The sequence below is a fragment of the Poecilia latipinna genome, unplaced genomic scaffold (assembly GCF_001443285.1).
Source record: "Poecilia latipinna isolate Pla-1442-1.1 unplaced genomic scaffold, P_latipinna-1.0 Scaffold1335, whole genome shotgun sequence".
In the NCBI taxonomy this organism is placed as follows: domain Eukaryota; kingdom Metazoa; phylum Chordata; class Actinopteri; order Cyprinodontiformes; family Poeciliidae; genus Poecilia; species Poecilia latipinna.
The window spans coordinates 22,815-42,952 of record NW_015113951.1 but is presented as its reverse complement, the minus strand read 5'-3'; the positions used below and the strand labels follow the sequence as shown (position 1 = coordinate 42,952).

Sequence of the window (20,138 nt, the reverse complement as noted above, 5' to 3'; positions counted from 1 at the left end):
GCCAGTAATTTGTTAATATCAAACGATTTTTTGTCATTTTTTAGTAAATTCAACCTCATCAAATCCACACTTGAGTCATCTGATTGCCCTTCTTTACCCCCACAAACAGCCTTCCAGACAATGGTTTAAAAAAACATCTTACTCCATATTAGCAACATTTTAAAATGATTTTTAAATCACATATGGTCTTTGTTTGTTCTCCGTTTCCTGTGGCTAAACAGACATTTCTGAGAAAATGGTGGTGATATTTATCATTTTATTTCACTTTCAGTCAACCTGCGACAAAAGTAACTCCAGGTTACAATTAAATGTTGTTGTGTTTTTTTTTTCCTTTTCCTTTTTAAATTAAGGAATACATTTACAGAATTTGAGCAAATATGCAAAATGTTCATATTTACATGTAAAAACACAATGCAATTTTTAGCAGAGTTATGTTTAAACAACAAAAAAGGACAAACCAAATATGATGTTACACAAAATAGCATTTTGTTTAAAGCACATCTGCTTGTGCCAAAAAGCAAAAAACAAAAAAACAAAAAGAAAGACAAAACATGCAGCTTAAAATCATTATCACTATAACAAAATGGCAACAATTTTAGAGGTAAATACAATATTCTTCAATTTAATGTATCAAAATGTTACAAAATAAGGATCATTTTGTTTATTAGCCTTTTTCATTTCATAACCACAGCGTGAGAGGCAACACAAATACACAAATATGTTAAATAATTTATTTTACTTTAAAATATTTGTTTCCCTCCGAGGCCTTTTAGGAAGTACAATAAATTTCTCTGAACCTAAACATGCTGATTATGCAGTGATGTGTTACACAGCACACATATCTGACTGGGAAGATGCAACTCAGTTTCAGATAAGGAAAAAAAAACAACAAAAAAATGCTCCCCCTATTTGGACATTTCTTTCCAAATGTTCTGCAAAACCTGCTTACTGGCACTTTTGGTCAATAAAACCCACAAAAGTAGATACTAATTGATGCATGTAGAAGGATTTAGTTACACAGTTCTTACGTAGTTACTCTATGTAACATCTCAGTGTATCTTGTCTTCACCCCCCTTTGGGGCTCAAAACTTCTCCTCTCTAATTACGTGCGTGTCTGTTTTGCTGCTGACTGTTTCGACGTTGGTCCGGTGGGTCCTGAGTCGCTTCCTCTGAACACTGTTGCGGACTCCGTAGGCAAAATAGATAACTAACCCTGCAGAGGGGAGGAGGAGGGGGAGTGTTGTTCAAGATCATAAATGATGATGATGATGATAAAGTTTCTAAATGGCTGAAGCTACAGAAAAGTGACTAAATCTTACCCACTAACATCCAGATAGCGTATCGCAGCCATGTGGCTGAACCCAACTGCACCATCAGGTAGACGTTGATGAGCGTGCTCACTACAGGTAGAGCTGGCAGAAATGGCACCTAAGATGAAAATCTGAGTTAGAAGAGTTTTTTTTTTTTTAAATGATGTTCTTTACAAAGTGAACTTTAATTTAGGCACGGGCCTTTATAAGATTATAAGAGAGTTCACATTTTTTCTCATTTCTTTTGTTTGAAACAGAAAATCAAAATGTTTGCTGGAGCTGGCCATGAGTCTTTTTGACTGATGTGGAGAAATTCTGGTTCACTCTTCATTAATAAAGTAGGTCCAACAGACTGAGCTATACGAATAAAAGAAAACCTTCCGGTCACTAACTTTGAGCCAGTGTGATGAAAGCAGCTGCAACCATACCATACCAACGTGACTTTAGCTGACCTTACCATGAAAGTTGCCTTTGTGGGATTCTGTGGTTGGATCCAGATGAAGATTGAGATGAGAAGCAGGAGGAAGGAGAAGATGCAAACGAGCACCACGCTCCATGCCTCTACGTTTACCAGAGCGTCTATGGCCTGGGTCAAGATGACGCACAGTGCAACCACACACACAACTGCACAGAGACAAATAAAGAGCAACGATCACACCATGAACCGGAGAGGGAACGTTGTTTCTACGAAAAACTCTGGCATCTCTTACCAGAACTTATAGTTAGGATTGTGACTCTTCGTGCTGTGACAGAGTTGGGAGACGAGGGAGGCTTCAGGAACCGAAACTTGGGGTTTGGTTCTTTGACCTGCAGGTCTGTGTCTTCAGATGGGGCAGCCTGGTACCTTACGCACACAAAAAGGACACGTGTGCTGTGAGTTTTCATTTTGATTTTAGGAACTGAGATTTATGAGTTTAAGAAGCAGAGAGATATGAATCAGATTATTTACTTAATCTAAACTAACTTTTCGAAATCTCTGAATTAGGGTTATGATCTGCGTTTTCTAAAGAAAGCACACAGAAACAGTATTTTTTTTTTTAATAATACTTTGCTAAACATGCTAGTCACCAATATAAGATGCTCAAACTAATTAACACACATGGTGTCACACCACCTTTTTTCCAAATATACATATAATTTATGACTACTTGCAGCCTTTTATGATTGTTTTTAAAGCAGAAGCAGAATCAACTCGATTTGGGATCAAACATTCAGAAAAAGAAAAACGTACCTCAGTATCAGGATGCATATTGCCACAAGTGTGTAGGCGAACAGAGTACCAATGGACATAATTTCCACCAGGGCTTTCAGGTCAAACAGGAGACTCATAATGGCTGAATATACAAAAGTAAAGAGATGCATAATGTCACTTTGAGTTCAAGTCACAAACGCCAGTGCAGACTTTTTCAAACAGCCTGAATTTCTGTACCTGCCACGACTCCGGACGATATGGTGGCTATGGCGGGACTGCCCTTGGCAGTGACTTTGGTCAAAGGCTGGAAAAGCAGGCCATCTCTTGCCATGGCGAAGAGAACCCGAGGCATCGGGAACATGGAGCCCAGCAGGCTGCAGAAACAAAAAGTGCAATCGGGGTCAAACAACACCACCATTATGGCTGTTTGGGCCTCACAGACAGAAAGACTGATTGTTCCCATTGATTTCACTTGATTTAAATAAAAGTTACTCGGTTAGCATTCTTTTTCTTGACCCCTGAGCAAACTGATATGAGCGGTGGCCATTGTTTCAGCTCTCACTACGTTTCTACCGTTTCTTTTAGCATCTTCTGTCAATGGTTGTCCCAAAAAACATAACGTTTGAATTGATTGTTAACACAAACCTGGGTCTTGATTTTTTTTTTTCAGCCTCATGAATACATAATATTTATGCCTGGATTACTTAAAACAAATAATGCATTCAGCCTGACTTTGGAAATCAAATTACTCGGTCTGAGAATGTCCCCCTAAGTCTGACACCAACTCCAAGTTCATGTACACATGAAACATCCTGAAACTTGCAGGAATTATTTGCACTGATGATGATGATTATTGTTTTTATTTTTTATTTTTTATCACATTGGAGCAGACACAGTACTTAACTGTTTTGGATTTTGTCCTTCAGTGTTTGACTGTATAAAACGGGTGAGAAACACATTATTATCAGCTCCTCTTGCGTACTGTAGTTAACTTGGTCACTAATCACACAAAAAAGTGAAAACTCCACAAGTTTTTTTCAACGTGCTGAACTCAGCTGGATGTCGTCTTCAGGGCAGAGTCGGGGCTACTGAGGCAAGTCAAATGCACGTCCAATGGTCACGTTTAATTAAAAATTTTGCAGGGCAAGGCTCGACCAATCAGAATTTATTTTATTTATTTATTTATTTATTTTTACTGCGTAATCCATGGACGCTCTCTAGCTTTGTTACTGACAAGACATGGCCGCAACTGTGTTGTTCTGTGAGGATCCAGACCTGGTGGACAGGGCACACAACGATCCCACGGCCACGGCGTATTTGGCGGGTCCCCAGCCAACGTATTCGAAGGCCACTGGCAGAGGGCTCTTCTCGTTGAGCATGTAGTAGGGCATCATCAAGGTGAGGGCGGCAGACACCGCGAAGTAGGCCAGGAAGCATATCAGGAGAGAAGCCACAATGCCCACAGGGACAGATTTCTGAGGGTTTTTCACCTCCTCGCCTGAAAAAGGAAGAGAAGCCATCTTTGATAGATACAGAAGCTCCACTGCTGCAGATCCTTTCTGGGAGTTATCTTATGTAAACCAAGCAGGTAACTGCAGTGCAATTTAAAGGGCTTTATAGCTTAATAGGTTGTAAGTGTATTATATGATCATGCAGGCCTACTAAAGTGTCTTATCACAGTTTCAGAAAATTGTTTTGCTCATACACTCTATTGCCTTGTTTGTACAACTTTACGATATCATTCAAAAGGCATCAGCGGTGCTGATGGTAGACGCAATGCTTTGTTTGATTGCGTTAAAAATATAATTGTCTGTATTTTACTCGTATCTTAGTTATCAAATGTTCCGATGGTCACAAGAGGAAGAACGCTCCTTTTACCTGTCGTAGCGATGCAGTCAAATCCGACGAAGGCATAGAAACACGTTGCAGCTCCTGCCAATGTGCCGCTGAATCCATAAGGAAAAAATCCCCCGGCTCCGTATTTGCTCGTTACGTTGAGGGTGTCGCTCAGGTTGCTGCAAGAAGACGGGGCAGGATTTTATGTTCACTGACAGTCAGATAAATAGGAATCTGTCACTCATTTCTTTACAATTGGTTTACTGTTCACTGCGGTTATTTTCAACCCATTTTCAGTCCAGGACTTGACTATTTCAGACAGTCATTTGTTTTGTTTGTCCTTGTCTTTCTTTCTTTCTCTCTTTCTTCCTTTCCTTCTTTCTTTTACATTTTGGTTCTTCAACTCAGAATTGTAAACACAGTTTAGCAAAGAGACTGCTTTAGATAAGATTTGTGTAGGCCTATATATTTTTTTCCCCCAATTTTTCTAAGCACAAACTTTATGTTGTCATGGTCAGCGAATATTACAGGACAGAAAAAATGAGTGGAATAGTCCAAAACTAAACTGGTGAAATAAAATTTATGAATAGCTTTCATAAGCTATTCATCAAGAGCTTATGAAAATATTGGCTTTGAGAAAAATGTTGGTGTTTTGAAATTTTGCACAGTCCTACATATATAAACAAAAACTGATGGGTATTTGGAAAGAAGTTGTGCGGCTTGGACCAAATATCGGGTGAAAAGTTGAACCAGTTTGTTGCATAAGAGTAAAAACTAGAGGCAGCCACTTTAAACTACACACCAACCTCATCAGATTCCACAGAAGGATGTAAGAAATGTTGACATGGCAAATTATACTTTAGAATAATTTTAATGAAGTCATGTTTGTTTAATGAAGAGAACATTAGCCTTTCAGCATCTTAAGTAATTAACTCAAACATAATATTTAACATTCCCACTTTGTCCAAATAATTGCACATAAAATCAATATGCACAGAGACTTATTAGGATTATTATTGAACATTGCTGGTTGCTATCCCTTTAGCTCTTATGCAGTTTTGATGTCTTTTGCCCAACCTGTCCAGGTATGAAGTGGTGAAATCTTCGTTCTAACCAGGCGTAATCTAACCTTTTACCTGCCAAGCTGGACATTTTGTATCCTTCTTTGGCAGCCGACGACTTAGAGTTATTTTCTGTATTCATAGTCCAGTGTAAAAAAATATTGTCATATGAATAAATGCTGATGCCAGTTTGCGGTTGGAGTTGTTTTTGTTCGATAAGGGGTCACAACTATAAAATGATAATTGATTGGACAACCGGTCTATCAGTCATCAATCATTTGAGAAATTTGTCCTTATAGTTCATCAAAATGTAAACACCTCAGTTAAGGTACTGAGTTTTTAAACATCTTGTTTACATATATGAAATTGATACAAGCAAGGACAAACTGGTTAGGTATGGATAAGTGAGCAACTTTAACTCCAAGCTTGTGTTTTGTTGTCTTAATTTGTTGAGCACAAGTGTAAAATAATCAGTTTTAATCACAATATTACTTGTTCAGTAATCCAGATTATAGATTATTCTTTTTAACCTCAAAAACTACATCTTTTGTGGCTTCAGACATAAGTCACTCGGGTTGAAACATAACCCAGAACCCATGGCTCAACCCTAAAGTGTAAAGTTAAAGAAAAATGATGATTGCACCCAACTGACCCAGGATTTAGTCAGTAAAAAAATAAAAAAAATAAAACACAAGTTGGGTTTCGCTCTTACTTGAACTGTGCTGTGGCGTTTATCAGATCCTCTTTGCTGATCTGCCAGTTGGCGAGGTTCCCTTTGATAAAGCCAGAGATGATCACAAACAGCAGCACTAAGATGTTGATCGCCGTGAAGATCTTGTTGATGGTCGTTGACTCTTTCACCCCAAACGCCAGTATGCCTTCACGTAAAGCAGATTTTATTTTTTGATGCGCTCAAACTGACGTGCAGCTTTCTTGCGTTAATCGAGGACGCATCAATTTGTACCCGAGAGCAGCAAGATGAGTCCAGCTGCAAAGACATCTGGGTAAGGCGCCAGTCCAGGAAGGTCCATGGCTGCATTTTTCTCGAAGTACCTGGATATGACCCCCCCAATCAGGTCATCGAACGTCCCGCTCCACGCCAGAGCAACGCTTGATGTTCCTGAGCAGAAAAGAGGGCCATAAAATTGTAATTCTTAGTCACCATTTTAGTGCTGTCATAAACAGAAAATTTGAATGGAAACATTTCCTTTTTGCGGTGATCATTAAAGCACTTCTGCTTAATCAAGTGGGGAAAAATAAATATATATATTTTCCTGCAAGATAAGCTTATGAGAATTTGCTTTCCAGGAGTAAAAGATCGAAGAAAAACATCACAGAGAACCTTCCTTTATCTTTTATAGGTTCATTTAAGCGTCCTTAGAGAGTACGTCAAAATGATGATAATCTGTTTTTGAAATTAAAAGGCTAAGCATTGATGGAAATTAACAGGTGAAGAGTCAGCAAATAACATAAATATATCCTACCAGCACAGGTAAAAAGATGAACCAACATTAATTTTGGACAAATGAATATAAAAAGAACATTTGATCTTCTAAATTAACTTTTATAAAGTTATTTTTACTTTAAAAAAAAACTAACCTTTCAGTAAAGAATGTGATACTTGCCTATGACATAGGAGAGCAGCAGATTCCAGCCGGTGATAAAAGCCAGCAGCTCACCAACCGTCACATAGCTGTAAAGGTAAGCCGAGCCCGTTTTGGGGACCCTGGATCCAAACTCCGCGTAGCAAAGTCCGGCAAATATAGACGCCAAGGCAGCGATGAAGAAGGAGATGACAATGCTGGGTCCTGCGGTGTCTCTGGCCACCTCTCCGGAGAGCACATAGACACCGGCTCCCAGGGTGCTGCCCACGCCCAGGGCGATCAGGTCCAGGGTGGTCAGGCATCGGTTAAAGGTGGACTCTTCCCCATCGGGCTCGATGGGCTTCCTGCGAGAAAGACTCACCAGAAAGGACTTGACCGCACCACACGGCATGCTTCTGCCTGGGGTTCGGATCAGAAGAGTGAGGGGATTATGCAAGAGCCCACAGGCGGGAGAGAGCAGGTTGATGTTGTGGAGACGGGCAGAGCAAATTTGTGAAAGATCGAGGGGAGAGGAGAAGGACAGGAAGGGCAGACCAGGGGATGTGTCAGTAAATGATTGCCAGGTCAGCTCTCCCTATCAAGAAACATCACTGGTTTCAGAGTATGGTGTTCCTTTTTCACTGGAAAAATGTGGGATGAATCTACAGAAAAAGAGCAAGTAAAAAGTCCAGTTTCCCGAGAACTCCACAACAGAACACGTCAGAGAGTGAGACGTAGAAAACTGAACACTCACGTCTTTGTAGGTCTCTGCCTCACAGGTGTGTTGAGAGGATCCGTCATCCCCTTAAAACTATATATTTATTTTATATGTGACCTCCTTTATCTCCCCAAGATATGATAGTGCTGATGCCTGGAATTTCCTTTGCAGTCCACAGGACAGAAAACTACGCCCTGATTACCGATTGCCCTTTTATCAGTCATTGATTATATGTGCTTTACTTCGTTGAGTAGCTTTTCTAAAAATAAATAAATAAATAAAATGCAGTGGTCTTACAAAGTGGTCTCAGTCCACTCAGGCAGTTATCACGTCAGAGAGAGTGTAGCTGTTCAGGTCCCCGTTTCAGGTCCTAATCAGTCAATTCTGAAAACAAATGAGAAAAAAAACAAGGAATCAAAGGCAAACAGAGGTCAAAAGAGGTTGAATGCATGCCTTTTCATTTAATTTTTGTTAGTCTTGGAGTAAAAAAAAATAACTTGAGTGTTAAAGTGTTTGAAAAGTAAGCAGAAATCTGATAAACATGTTAGATCAGGAATATGTCAGAATCAGAGCTTAAGGACAGAGAATAACGACTTTACTCGTAGGAAGAGAAGCAGAAACGGGTGACACTTTCCCCCCATTTCCTGGTGGATATTAGCAGTTGTGCTGTTGTTGAGATTCGTAACTTTGATAAACTTCTGATGATATTGCCTTCCAGATAATTCGATACTTCAAGGTCCACATATCTGTAAGACTTTGTCTCCTTGGAAAAGAACAAGAAACCTGCAAAGGGGACGGCAGATTCCCAGCATTTGCCTGTCTTTGATTAGGTTTGCAAGACCTGCATCGTATCTCCTGAACATGTTGTTTGCTCCCTGCCTCTCAAGATCCGGACTTTCATCAGCAACCTAAAGAAACTGAGCGTACCAGGCTTTCAGCCCCTCAAAGTTTTTTTGTTTTTTCTTTTCTTTTAGTGGAGGACAAAGCAGCTTTCATGGCTCATGTATGCGGCGGGCCACGGAGCTGCTCTCTGAGAGGTAGCATTTACCTTCTCATCTCCCATCATGGGATTTGAGATCACCTAATCCCTCCTGGCATTCACTTCAACACGCAGAAAGCGGGCGAGCAGGAAGGCGGCCGGCACGGACGGTCAAAGTACCTGTGACCGAATCCGCGCTCGGGCCGGCTCTCTCCAGCTGAGATACCATTTCCAGAGAGACAAGGGGTAATGCTTAACTAAATAACAGCGTCCACACACGTGATCTGCAGCTTTATGATCACGCGGCTAATCACGACCCTGTTGATCCTCAGCTAATGTTCACTAATGCAAAATTTATGGCTCCTTCTTATGCGTTAAAAGCAAATCTTATCAGAGACGGTTCGTCAGTAGGACACGCTCATTCATGTTGATGCCGAGGTTTTAAATCTGATTTTCTTTTGCAGACACGCAAGCTGTTTACCTTTATCTCCGGTCCTACGAGGGGCCAACCAGTGGTCTGTGCTGGCGCGACAAAGACAACACAAATATCCGTGCTGGTGACTCGGGTGAGGGAAACATTGCTGCCATATATACAGGACTGGCCTGCATGACCCTCCTACTCAATGGAGTTACTCACAAAGTAGCCTTTCTCACTCCCGACCAGTTTGGGTCATAATGTGCTCATTATTGCACGGAGGCCGACTGAGAACTGTAGACTGTAAATACTTATCAGAATAACCCCTAATGATCGAGTGTCCATGTATTCATCTGGTGTGTTTTCATGGGTTTTCTTTAAGAAGGTGTTCATTTGTACTGGAGCGAGGACTTTCGCCAAACATCGGGGATTTAATCTCCATTAACTGCTCGCTCTCAGTGTTTATTATAATATGAAATCAAAGCTTAAACATGTGCAACAAAGCAAAAAAAAACAAACAAACAAACAAAAAAAAAAGGGTACTAGGCCGAAATGAAACTTTTACGGTTACTCAAGAAATCTGCTTGTCTTTAATCTGAATTACAAATACGATTTCAGAGCGTCATTAAATTACTCTTAACATTTTTCACATCTGGCTGAAGTGAGCTCTTGCTCCCCTGCTTCAAAAGTGCAGTGCATGTTGAAAGCAGAAGAGGTCAGTATACAACTAAAGCTTTTCATCACCAGAGCTCCTGTCTCAGTCAGCTTTTCCCAAACATGGTTGATTTTAGCACTGCTAGAAGGGATAGGAGATATAAATCAGACACATGAATCGGGAGTGCATTTCATTTTTTGTTTTTTATTTCATTGACTTCTGACCCCACATTTACATTTCAAGTCTACAAGGCCGGGGAAATAGATTGAATAATGATTCATGTTCACTGGCTACATACATTTCTGTTAATTCCCTGATAATGCTGGATATTTAACGCCCACTTGAGCTGTCAATAGCAATAAGGGGCCAATCTTATTACACCCAGTAAATATTGTGAAGACATTATTTGTTTTCACTTTCACGCTCAGCTCCTGTTTAAAGCTTTTGACTTTGCCGATTTACAGTAAGAAAAGAATTAAGCCGAAAAAATATATTTTTACTCTTTTTAAAAAAAAAAAAAAATCATTCTTAATACACCTATGCTGTGTTGTGATATTAATCGTCGCTGTACCGAAACCACATGTCTGCTGCAGCATTAGAGGGGACTCACAGAAAATGTTTGTAAACCACTGTAGGTTCAGTGATCTAATCAGAATGTGAAGTAAATGAGTCACTAGGATGAAAGTGGCTGTTCAAAGACAAAGTGAAAAGAGAATAGATTAATTTGTTTAAAAACTGAGTAATTGTGGAGGGTAAAAATGGAAGACGTCATATGAACGTCAATGCAAAGTCAAAAGGAAAGTGAACAAAATGGTTGTGCTTCAGTTGGCTGATAAAAGTGTAAATACCCGATAAATGGTAAGGTTAAGAATTGCAATAAATAAATAACAAATGACTTTATCTCCTCCATTATTGACAAATGACTTGAGGTCTCTGCACTGACATCTGCTGGCGCTACGTGAGAATGCGGAGCTCCGCCTGGATCAATTTTGGGGCCACTTTTATTAGTGATTCTGTTTCCTGTAAATTTTGCTCAAGTTTGTTTTCTATGAGAAATGTTTCTTTACTAATGGCTGAAACTGATGTAGGTCTTGAAGGTGTGTCCAATTCCAATATAAACAAACATGTGAGTCTACCTTTAGTCCACCTTTCACTGAATCTGGAGAGGCTTGGTAGTAGAATAGCTGTCGAGTACATCAACTGCGGTTTTGTGCAAAAATACTCAGAGCAGAAATTTAGCTAATGACTGTTTCCTGTTTATTATGCTTCAAGGAGGCAGAAAGTAGCAGATGTATAAATTAATTAGTGACTACATCAAATTTACCAACCCTCAGTCGGTTGTGTAGACAAACATCCACTGAAGCGGTTCTGAATACGAGCTTGCCACAGAAATGTTTGATTTATTCTTTATTCATAAGATTTGTTGCTGATTCATTTCTCAGCACTGTTTGCTAAGTAATAATCATTGACATTTGTCAGAGGTTGATGGTTAACTGACACTAAGATCATCACTTATAATCTCGAAATCACTAACCTCTCTGAGGAACAGAAGCTTCACATATGAATTACTCAAGCAAAGTGCAAAGCAATCACTTGATAAATGATCTAAAGTACAAATGAAGTCTTCCTCTGTGCACTTTCAGAGCAACCTAATTGTCCCTTGACTTGAGAAAGAGACACAGTTTGAAAGGGTGTGATTGAAAACAGCTAAAGTGTACCAGTTGAGAGGAAAGCACCTGATTTGTCAAACCAGCCTGGTCTCTGCTTTCATTTTCGCTACTTTGTCCCAGGCAGACAGGCAGACACAGCCACATATTAAAAACGAGGAGGAGAAGGTAGTATGCTTCTCTTTTCCACCAGTGTTGAGTAGCTTACAGGTACACTATAATAGTGGTTAGATAAAGATCACATTTACTTTTAGCAGCAGCAGCAGCAGCAGAATAAAACCAACTGATTCATGCTGATGCCATTTTGAGTCACCTCTTGTTTCACATCATCTCTTCTGAGTGAAGTTAAAGTCTGCATGATGTAAGTTCAGGACACACACACACACACACACACAAGAGGGATTCAACTAAATCACAAAAATATTACTAACACCGTATATAAAATGGTTTGGTGTGTTTTCGGATTTTAGGGAAGAACCAAATCTGGTTACATTTTGGACACTAAAGTGTCCGGACATTGTCTGTGGTTCTCTTTTGCCCAACCCCCCCTTCAGCTCTGCTGGCGTCTCTCCCCCGCTTACTGGAATGGACTCCTGACGCGACAGAAATAGAGCAGGCCAGCTCTTACAGCTGCACCGTGTGATAACCAAACTGCAAAGCTCCCACGCAAACTTCAAACCATCAAAGTCGCCGTGGAAACGTGTCAGTCTTGCGGGTTTTTTTTTTTTTTTTTTTTTTTTTTTAAGCACTTGTCCGGCCTCTTTAAGTCATAAAAGAAACCGTGGACGAGACTCACTTTCCATTCATCTGGATGCGTGCGTAAAATCACAAAAAATAAAATAAAATAAAAATAATTAATTTAAAAAAAAAATGTGCACAACTAATCAGTTTGGTTTCTGTTTGGTTGTTGTCAAGTAATTGCATTGACAAACAAAGTTGCGCTATTATGCACAAAACTGCACGGTTTACTTGCAGCGCATGGAGTGCGCCGCAGTCGCTGCGTCAGAGGACACGTAACGGGGCATGCCCGAATCTGACAGGCCTGGCCGCAGAGGAGGGGCGGGAGACACAGCGGCTCTTTGCTATAGGAGGCAGCAGGACCACCGTACTCCAGCACCGACTACTCCTGCACAGCCAAGGTAAGCCCCTTGTGTCCTACTTGGAGCCTTTATATTGCGTCAGATCTCTGCCAGCTTGGTTTAACGCGAGGTTTGCTGCGTCAGAATTCACAGGAGAAGTTTGCTGATGCTTAATTTGTGCATATATGCGTGCGTGTGTACGTGAGAGAGAGAGAGAGAGAGAGAGAGAGAGAGAGAGAGAGCCTTGCTGCAAAGATGAAGGCACTTCTAGAGAATTGGATATAAAGAAAACTAAATAAGTAAAATGGAAAAGTTTAAATTATTTCACCAAACCAGACAGCTGAAGGTTTTTTTTTTCTGCTGTGTGAGGTACAGAGAAGGGTGTGGCCCTTTATTTATAGAGCCCCAGTCCCCCTTCAGACACTGATTGTGATATTAAGTTAAACGCCTCCTGCTATTTTTGGGAAAGCGCCACAGCTGTCCTGCCGCAAACACTGAGCATTTAAAACCAGGAGAGTGTGTTTCATTTCTTTTATTTACAAACAATTTTAGTTCATGTCAGGCATACTGTTTGCATTGTATTTTGCTTACATACAAACTCATTAGTTTCTGTCATTTGCATTAAGAACGTTGAAACTTTAGTCTCCATGACATTTTTGAACGGATCCTTTTGAAAGTTGATGCATGGCAGAGTGCAGAGTGTGGCAAGTCATTTTCCCTGCAGGTTTATTTAATGTAGTTCTCAGGCAGTGAATCAGTTCAGCTGCAGACACTTCTTTACCTGTTCATCTTTTGATCCTGGATGTAAATACAAGAAGTGCAAAACAGGCCTGACACTAAAAGGGACGTTTTGATATGTCTTTGCATCATAATGACTTGCATATTCAAGGGCTACTGTCCAATTCAAAATGACACTGATGGTGCTTTTAAGTCAGCATTATTTCCTCTCTCTCTTCCTCTCTCTCTCCCTCTCTCTAGAAAAACATTTTTGAGCAGCAGCGAGACAGGAGACCAAATACAGACATGGTGAGTAGACAAAACTGTTCTCATCACACCTTGTACGAATTTATGTGGCGTTCACTGACAACTGCGATGTGCATTTGTAGGTCTCTGCCAGATTTGCACATCGAGACACTGATTTTTGTGAGGACCAAATCACTACAACTTAGTCACACTGGAATGAGGGAGCCTGTGAACAACCATTTCAAAAATGATTTCACTTGGCTTCAAGTGTGGACGTTGACTGGGCCATTTTAATAGTTGAACGTACATTGATTTAATTGTTCGATTGTTGCTTTCGGTTGTATGTTCAGAGTCGTTTGGAGTCTCTGCGACAGCGTCAAGTCATTTGCTGCCTGTGACAGACTTTCCTCTAGTAGTATAGTCCTCTAGTAATTCTCTCCTTGCTCTGACCTTCTTTGCTGCTCCAGTGATGAAACTCTCGTCTCCACAGCACTCACTACGGGGATGATGTGTTCAGGGTGATGTTGAGATCTAGTTTTCCCCTCACATACAACGTCTGTCAAGTAAGCCAGAAAGTTTTGGTCTCGTCTGACTGGAGCAGTTTTACCCTTCTTGCAAACTTCAGATAGGACTTTTCATTGCCATTAGGGCTGATTGGGGTGCACGATTAAAAGCTCTACTGCTGACAGATTCTCTCACCTCAGCTGTGGATCTCCGCAACTCCTTCAGAGTTGGCTGCTTCTATCTTAGTAAAGGAGGCTGAATACAAATGTTGCTAACATTTTCTTTACGGGTCACAGCTGTGTCCTGCTTTACGCTGATCTATCTCATAAAAATACCAATGAAACGCTTCAAGTTTTGTGATTGATATTGCCATTATCAATTCCACATGAAACTGTGGAGGAGATCTTTGTGTCTGCTTGACATGCTCGGTTTTTGTGTACCACTGAATGAAGTGAGGACGGCCACTGTCACCTGGCACCGTATGAGCCCTCCCCATCATAAAGCCGGCAGTGTAGGGTGTCACTGCCACCTCGTCCCGCATCTCAGACACAGCAGACGAGACGATTCCAAAGTCGGTGCTCTGACTTTTCTGATGGTGCGCAAACTTTCAAAATCTGCAGAATTTTGGTCATTTCAGAAGAAATAATAATTAAAAAAAAAAAAAAAAACAAGCTACACTAGGAGCGAGAAGACAGCATTCAATCCACATTTGCTCTCATTAATATAATTGTTTAGATAAAAGCTTGTTGCTAAGGCCAGATATTTGGGACCTTGTTGCTATGTGGTTGAAGCTGTTCAGCTGTCGCGCAGAGCGATGGTTGCACAGCATTTGAGCATGTGCAGGCGGCAGAGGGGAGTACATTCTCGCTGCATGTCGTAATGCTGCAGCAATCTCCTCAACTGCAGCTGCAGTAAGAACTTGGAGTAAATCAACCTATTTTCTCACAGCCATCTGTGGACAATGTGAAGGGCTCCGGGTCAAGAGGGAGCAGAGTTAGATGTACAGTAGGTGTGTCCGTCGTTGTATTGTATTTCAGACCCTTGTAAAGACAGGTGGTCTGTGCGAAACCTGACACCTGCTGCATGTAGACACATACTTTAGCATTGCTTTGCACATGACTGGGTGGCTCCTGCTAAACACAGGATTTATTTCTCCTCAAGCTGAGGTCTGAGTGGCTAATTGTTGTAGTTTTGTACTGGTGTCTAGTCACTCTGAGTTTATCATTCTAAGATTCACATATTATATTTTTTGTGTAATTTAAAATTCTAAAAAAATGTAAAGGGGCATACTTTCTTGACATCACTGTATGTCGGTAGAGCCTTGAAAAGTTTTCATTTTCCTTGACCTTTTCCATAGTTTGTCAAGGGTTAACCACAACTTCAGTAAATTGAATTTGGGATTTTATGAGGTCCACAAACAAGTGCACAGTTGTGAAGTCAGATGAAAAGGGTTAAAGTTTTGACAATACTATTTAAAGTACATTTGTATCAGAAAATTGGGTTGTGCATTAATATACTGCTCAAAAAAATAAAGGGAACATTTCACTTTAATTTTGTGTGTGGCTCCAAATCCAGGCCTCCATTGGTTAATAAATTTGATTTCCATTGATGATTTTTGTGTGATTTTGTTGTCAGCACATTCAACTTTGTACAGAACAAAGTATTCAATGAGAATATTTCATTCATTCAGATCTAGGATGTGTTATTTGAGTGTTCCCTTTATTTTTTTGAGCAGTGTATAAAGACCCTTTACTCAGAAGTGCGTTGACTTGTTTCTAATTTAATCTAAATGTAAATGCAGCTGATCTGTGAAAGCTTCAGAGGTTTGTTAGATAAAAATAGAGAACAAACAGGAACACATCAGGCAGGTCAGAGACGAGGCTTAAAGCAAATTATCAAACAATATTTCATTTTGGTTCTATCAGAGCATTGCTCAGTTCATCCATGACTATACCAACTTAACCATTACCGGGTTGCGGAGGGCTTCAGTATTCAATGGGAGAGAGATGGAGTATGAAAAACCAAGAGGATCCCGCTGACTCCTGAGAGGCTCCACAGATCGACAGCTCAGGTGGAAGAATATGTCGGCATGACAACTATTTGTAATGCGCTCCACAAATTTGGCATCCATGGAAGTGTGGAAGAAGTCCCATTTGCAGTTTGCTACAAGCCGTGTGGAAGATGTTGCAACCAGATGAGACCAAAATTCATCTTTCTGGCCAACATCCAACGTGCTACATGTGGTGTAAAAATTAGAAATGCACGCTACCGTGAAGGCACCAGGCCCATAATGAAACATCATGCTGTGGTGGGAATGGCTTTTTTTCAGTGGAAGAAGGAAGAAGAACCAATTCTCAATGGTGTTGTTTTTCATACATCTTGTAGCTCTCACTGGGATTTAGCTCAATGATATGTATCGGTTAAAAACCGTTCAACTCAAAAATAATAATAAAAAAACTAACATAAAGTATACAGAAATGGGGCGATCACACAATGACATAACATGATGCATCGTAGACGTTCAGCATCCTTAACGTGACTCTTTTTTTCTCTTACTTCAATAAAAATATCTCGGTTTTGTTTTATTTTTCAAACAGGTGTTCAGAGGTACAATATCTGATGCTCCGGACTTTGATCCCAGCGTTGATGCTGAGACTCTGTACAATGCCATGAAAGGCATTGGTGAGTTCCTCATTCCTCTGTAACTCATGATCAGGATGATATACGTTATCTTTACTCTGTCCTAGCTCGGCGAGTAAACTAAAAAAAGCTGCTTTGTGCTCTTCAGGCAGTGACAAGGAAACGATCTTGGACCTGATCACATCTCGGAGTAACGCACAGAGGCAAGAAGTCATCTCAGCGTACAAATGCAGCTTTGGGCAGGTGCACAAAAGATTCACACAGGACTTTTATGTTCCAGTCCCAAACGCTTTTCTCAACCTGCAACATCCTTTTTGTCTCCTCAGGATCTGATTGAAGATCTGAAATATGAGCTCACTGGAAAATTTGAGCGTCTCATCGTGTGTCTGATGAGAACCCCTCCGTACCATGACGCTAAGGAAATCCATGATGCAGTCAAAGTATGCCATTTACTCTCCTTCTGGTAATTATTCGAAGGAGCTCTTGCTCCACGTTCACCCTCGCGCTTTCCTTCAGGGAGCCGGAACAAACGAGAGATGCCTGATAGAAGTCCTGGTATCCAGAAATAACAAACAGATGCAAGACATGGTGGCGGCCTACAAGGACGGTAAGACGTGAAGGACATTTGGATTTTAAGAGATTATTTTATTTATTTTTTTCATTTGCCAGTATTTCATTTTGTATTATCTCAAGCCTATGGGAGGGACATAGAGGAGGATGTTATTGCGGACACGTCGGGTCACTTTAAGAAGATGCTGGTTGTTCTGCTTCAGGTTTGTTGAGCAAAGAGACCCGACGCGGACGTTGCATTAATGTCTTTACAGCCCATATGATCAGCAGTGAGTTAATTTGATGTCATGTTTTCAGGGGACCAGAGATGAATCGGGAGTGGTGGACGCAGACCTGGTGCAGCAGGACGCACAAGTGAGAATAATTATGCAGACGATGCAGGTTTAGGTTATTCAGGCTTTCAGTTAATTCAAATACTTTTAATTTACCGTATTTTCCACACTATAAGGCTCACCGGATTATAAGGCGCACCTTCAATGAATGGCCTATTTTAAAACTTTTTTCATATATAAGGTGCACCGCATTATAAGGCACATAGAAGAGACGCTACAGTAGAGGCTGGAGTTACGTTATGCATCCACTAGATGGAGCTGAGCTAAAGTGAATATCAACAAAACAGTCTGACTCCGGTCAGCGAGGAGAGCCTTCCGCAACTGGGCCGGGGCGTGGCCGGACGATGGTCACCCTTCTCCGTTTGCGCACAGCATGTTGGTGGAGAACGTGGTGCTAAATGACCTGCAGACGACCTGATTATAGACCAGTGGTTCTTAACCTGGGTTCGATGAGTCGGTCTCAGGCAGGGGCGGATCTAGAAAAATATCTATGGGGTGGCAAGAGGGGGGTAATGATTTTTTCAGGGGTGGCAGCGCATATATATATATATATATATATATATATATATAAACATTGGACTTAATTTACTTGATGATTTACTTGTTGCAAAAATATTTTAAACTTGCATTGTTTCAAAATGAGCTTCATGTCACACTGAGGATTAAATATCATTTATTAATGTAGTATAGTTAATTATGGTGCCTATTAGTCGCCATGTGATGCTCTGAGTTATGTCCAGAAAACCATTCTACTGCAATGCAGGACGAGCAGAAATCTGTCGCAAAAATATTAGTAGCGCCATCATTTATTATCAGATATCTATTAAAACAAAGCTGAGAAAATTGATGTTTGCGGCATAAATTCTCCCTGAAACAAACCTATAAACAGTTTGGTTTCTGTTAGTTCTGTCAAGTTGCAAGAAATGGCAAATTTCTCTTATATTGATAAATCGTTTTATTCTAAATATGCTGCAGGAGCCGTAGTTTGGTGACTGTTATAAATATCGCCACGTTTTACGAACAGAGGGAATTGGTTCAGTTTTTGTCGCTAGTTTAATTTATAGGAATTGCAGCGGCTGCGGTGAAGAACAAAGTTAGATAAAACCACTAATGCTGTATTCTGCTTTTTCTTGCTCTGTGCTTGACCCAACACGCGGACCCGTTGCCATGGAAACGGACAGACAACAGCTCAAAGAGCAGATAGAGCGGAGATTACCGATCTGATGAATCAACACCAAAATCAAACATTTCCCACACAAAAAAGTAGCAAAAGCACCAAAACAGAACATCCAGACTGTTACATTATGTTGTCAGGCTTGATGTCTATATTGTGATTATTAATAAGTTTTCGCCTGAACACCGCGGTGGTTGATTAACTGATTTAAACAGCGGGTTGTTAGTGCTAACGGAACCAAAACACACCGAACTGCGCAGCACATGTTAATGTTATCAAAGTCAATAGCAGGCTAACAAACAGTTAGGCTAGTATAACTGACTCACTGCTCACTTTCTCAGTGTTTTCTTTAAATTAAAACTTTTTCCTCACCTGTTAAATCTGAAACCCGTGAACATTGTTGTCCATGACTGTCGTAGGGTTGAATTAACCGCTAAATATTGCGTCGTTTTTTCAGATTCTATGGGTGAGTGTCAGTGACGTGCGGTCAGGGGAGGCAGGTGAGGTCATCATGGAAAAATAATATATAATACTAAAACCATTTATAAAGATATTTTCCCCCTGTGGTTTGTACTATAAAGTACCTATTTTTCATTTAATTTAACCAAATCTGATGAGTTTTTTTCCTCCAAAATCGCTGAATTTTCGCATTTTCTCATTCAAATGCTTGGAAGCGAAGCCGGTGAGGCAGCAGTGAGCCGAGCCTCACCTGGGATTGCGCAACCTCTCGCTAACTGCACCGGTTGCCATTCTATGAGAGCATGTTCATCCTGCCTGTACGTCGCCAATAAAATGGTTAAAACATTTAATGTATGAACTGATTTTCCATAATTTAGCTTATGTACTTAATGTACTGTGTTTTTATTGTCACTAACTGTGTGTGTAACGTGTTTCGTGTGCTGAGGAGCGATCATAAACGGCAGAGAACAGATTCGAGGTGAGGCAAGCAGTTCTCCTGCCTTATGGCAGGGGGCGCTCATGAACCCAGACATTGTGACTCCACAACTGCAGAGTAAGAGACGGTAACAGCGAGCTAGCCACACAGTAGCTGCGCTGATGCAGAGAGCGAGAAAGACGTGATTTCGAGTTGTACTTTACCAGTTTCTCCCTTTGCTGTTAAGCACAGCACGAAATTAATAATATCTACATGTCTAAGTTTGATTGAGATAACGGAATTATTCTGCGGCGGCGGCTAAGCATCACATGTTAAAGAATAGTCTTTTTGCCCTCCAGCATTGTACGCATGAGCAAAATTTCCTCAAGTAAACAATAACATGCAGGGGGTCTAGATTTGTAAATCCGATTATAATTAAGTCGGTGCCTCACCAGGTATGAACCTCACCGCAAGTCACTAACCTATATATCTATCTATCTATCTATCTATCTATCTATCTATCTATCTATCTATCTATCTATCTATCTATCTATGCTCTATGCTAGATAGATAGATCTATCTATCT

General features: G+C 40.6%; 2 protein-coding genes across 4 annotated transcripts in view; one reads left to right on the top strand and one right to left on the bottom strand.

The window, feature by feature from the left end:
• Positions 1-239: 239 nt before the first annotated feature.
• On the bottom strand, positions 240-9,495 carry LOC106961774 (cationic amino acid transporter 2). Of its 3 annotated transcripts, none has more exons than XM_015055761.1 (12): positions 9,161-9,495; positions 7,025-8,084; positions 6,364-6,519; positions 6,112-6,277; positions 4,381-4,517; positions 3,778-4,000; positions 2,740-2,876; positions 2,542-2,644; positions 2,021-2,154; positions 1,768-1,934; positions 1,320-1,428; positions 240-1,213 (listed from the first exon to the last, which is right to left on the bottom strand). In XM_015055761.1, exons 2-12 carry the CDS (start codon positions 7,392-7,394, stop codon positions 1,083-1,085), a joined length of 1,833 nt encoding a protein of 610 aa, XP_014911247.1. In that variant the 5' UTR covers positions 7,395-8,084; positions 9,161-9,495; the 3' UTR covers positions 240-1,082. The 3 variants fall into 3 exon arrangements, with proteins under 3 accessions (XP_014911247.1, XP_014911249.1, XP_014911246.1); XM_015055763.1 differs by having other exon boundaries at positions 7,025-7,402; XM_015055760.1 differs by lacking the exon at positions 9,161-9,495 and having other exon boundaries at positions 7,025-8,323.
• Positions 9,496-12,510: 3,015 nt separating this feature from the next.
• The window catches only part of anxa6 (annexin A6), a 30,102-nt gene continuing 22,474 nt past the window's right edge, over positions 12,511-20,138 (top strand). The window contains exons 1-8 of the mRNA XM_015055797.1: positions 12,511-12,555; positions 13,474-13,521; positions 16,560-16,644; positions 16,751-16,845; positions 16,929-17,042; positions 17,119-17,209; positions 17,296-17,375; positions 17,470-17,526. Of these exons, the coding sequence (XP_014911283.1) occupies positions 13,519-13,521; positions 16,560-16,644; positions 16,751-16,845; positions 16,929-17,042; positions 17,119-17,209; positions 17,296-17,375; positions 17,470-17,526 (525 nt within the window). The 5' untranslated portion in view covers positions 12,511-12,555; positions 13,474-13,518. The remainder of the gene's footprint in view (positions 12,556-13,473; positions 13,522-16,559; positions 16,645-16,750; positions 16,846-16,928; positions 17,043-17,118; positions 17,210-17,295; positions 17,376-17,469; positions 17,527-20,138) is intronic.

Bases quoted from the DNA above. Each gene is read 5' to 3' on its own strand.
- LOC106961774 (XM_015055761.1), bottom strand. From the start codon at position 7,394: ATGCCGTGTGGTGCGGTCAAGTCCTTTCTGGTGAGTCTTTCTCGCAGG. The intron at 4,518-6,111 runs GTAAGAGCGAAA...GTCTTCTTGCAG, and splicing joins AACGCCACAGCACAGTTCAA to CAACCTGAGCGACACCCTCA. The intron at 4,001-4,380 runs GTAAAAGGAGCG...TTCCTTTTTCAG, and splicing joins TGACTGCATCGCTACGACAG to GCGAGGAGGTGAAAAACCCT.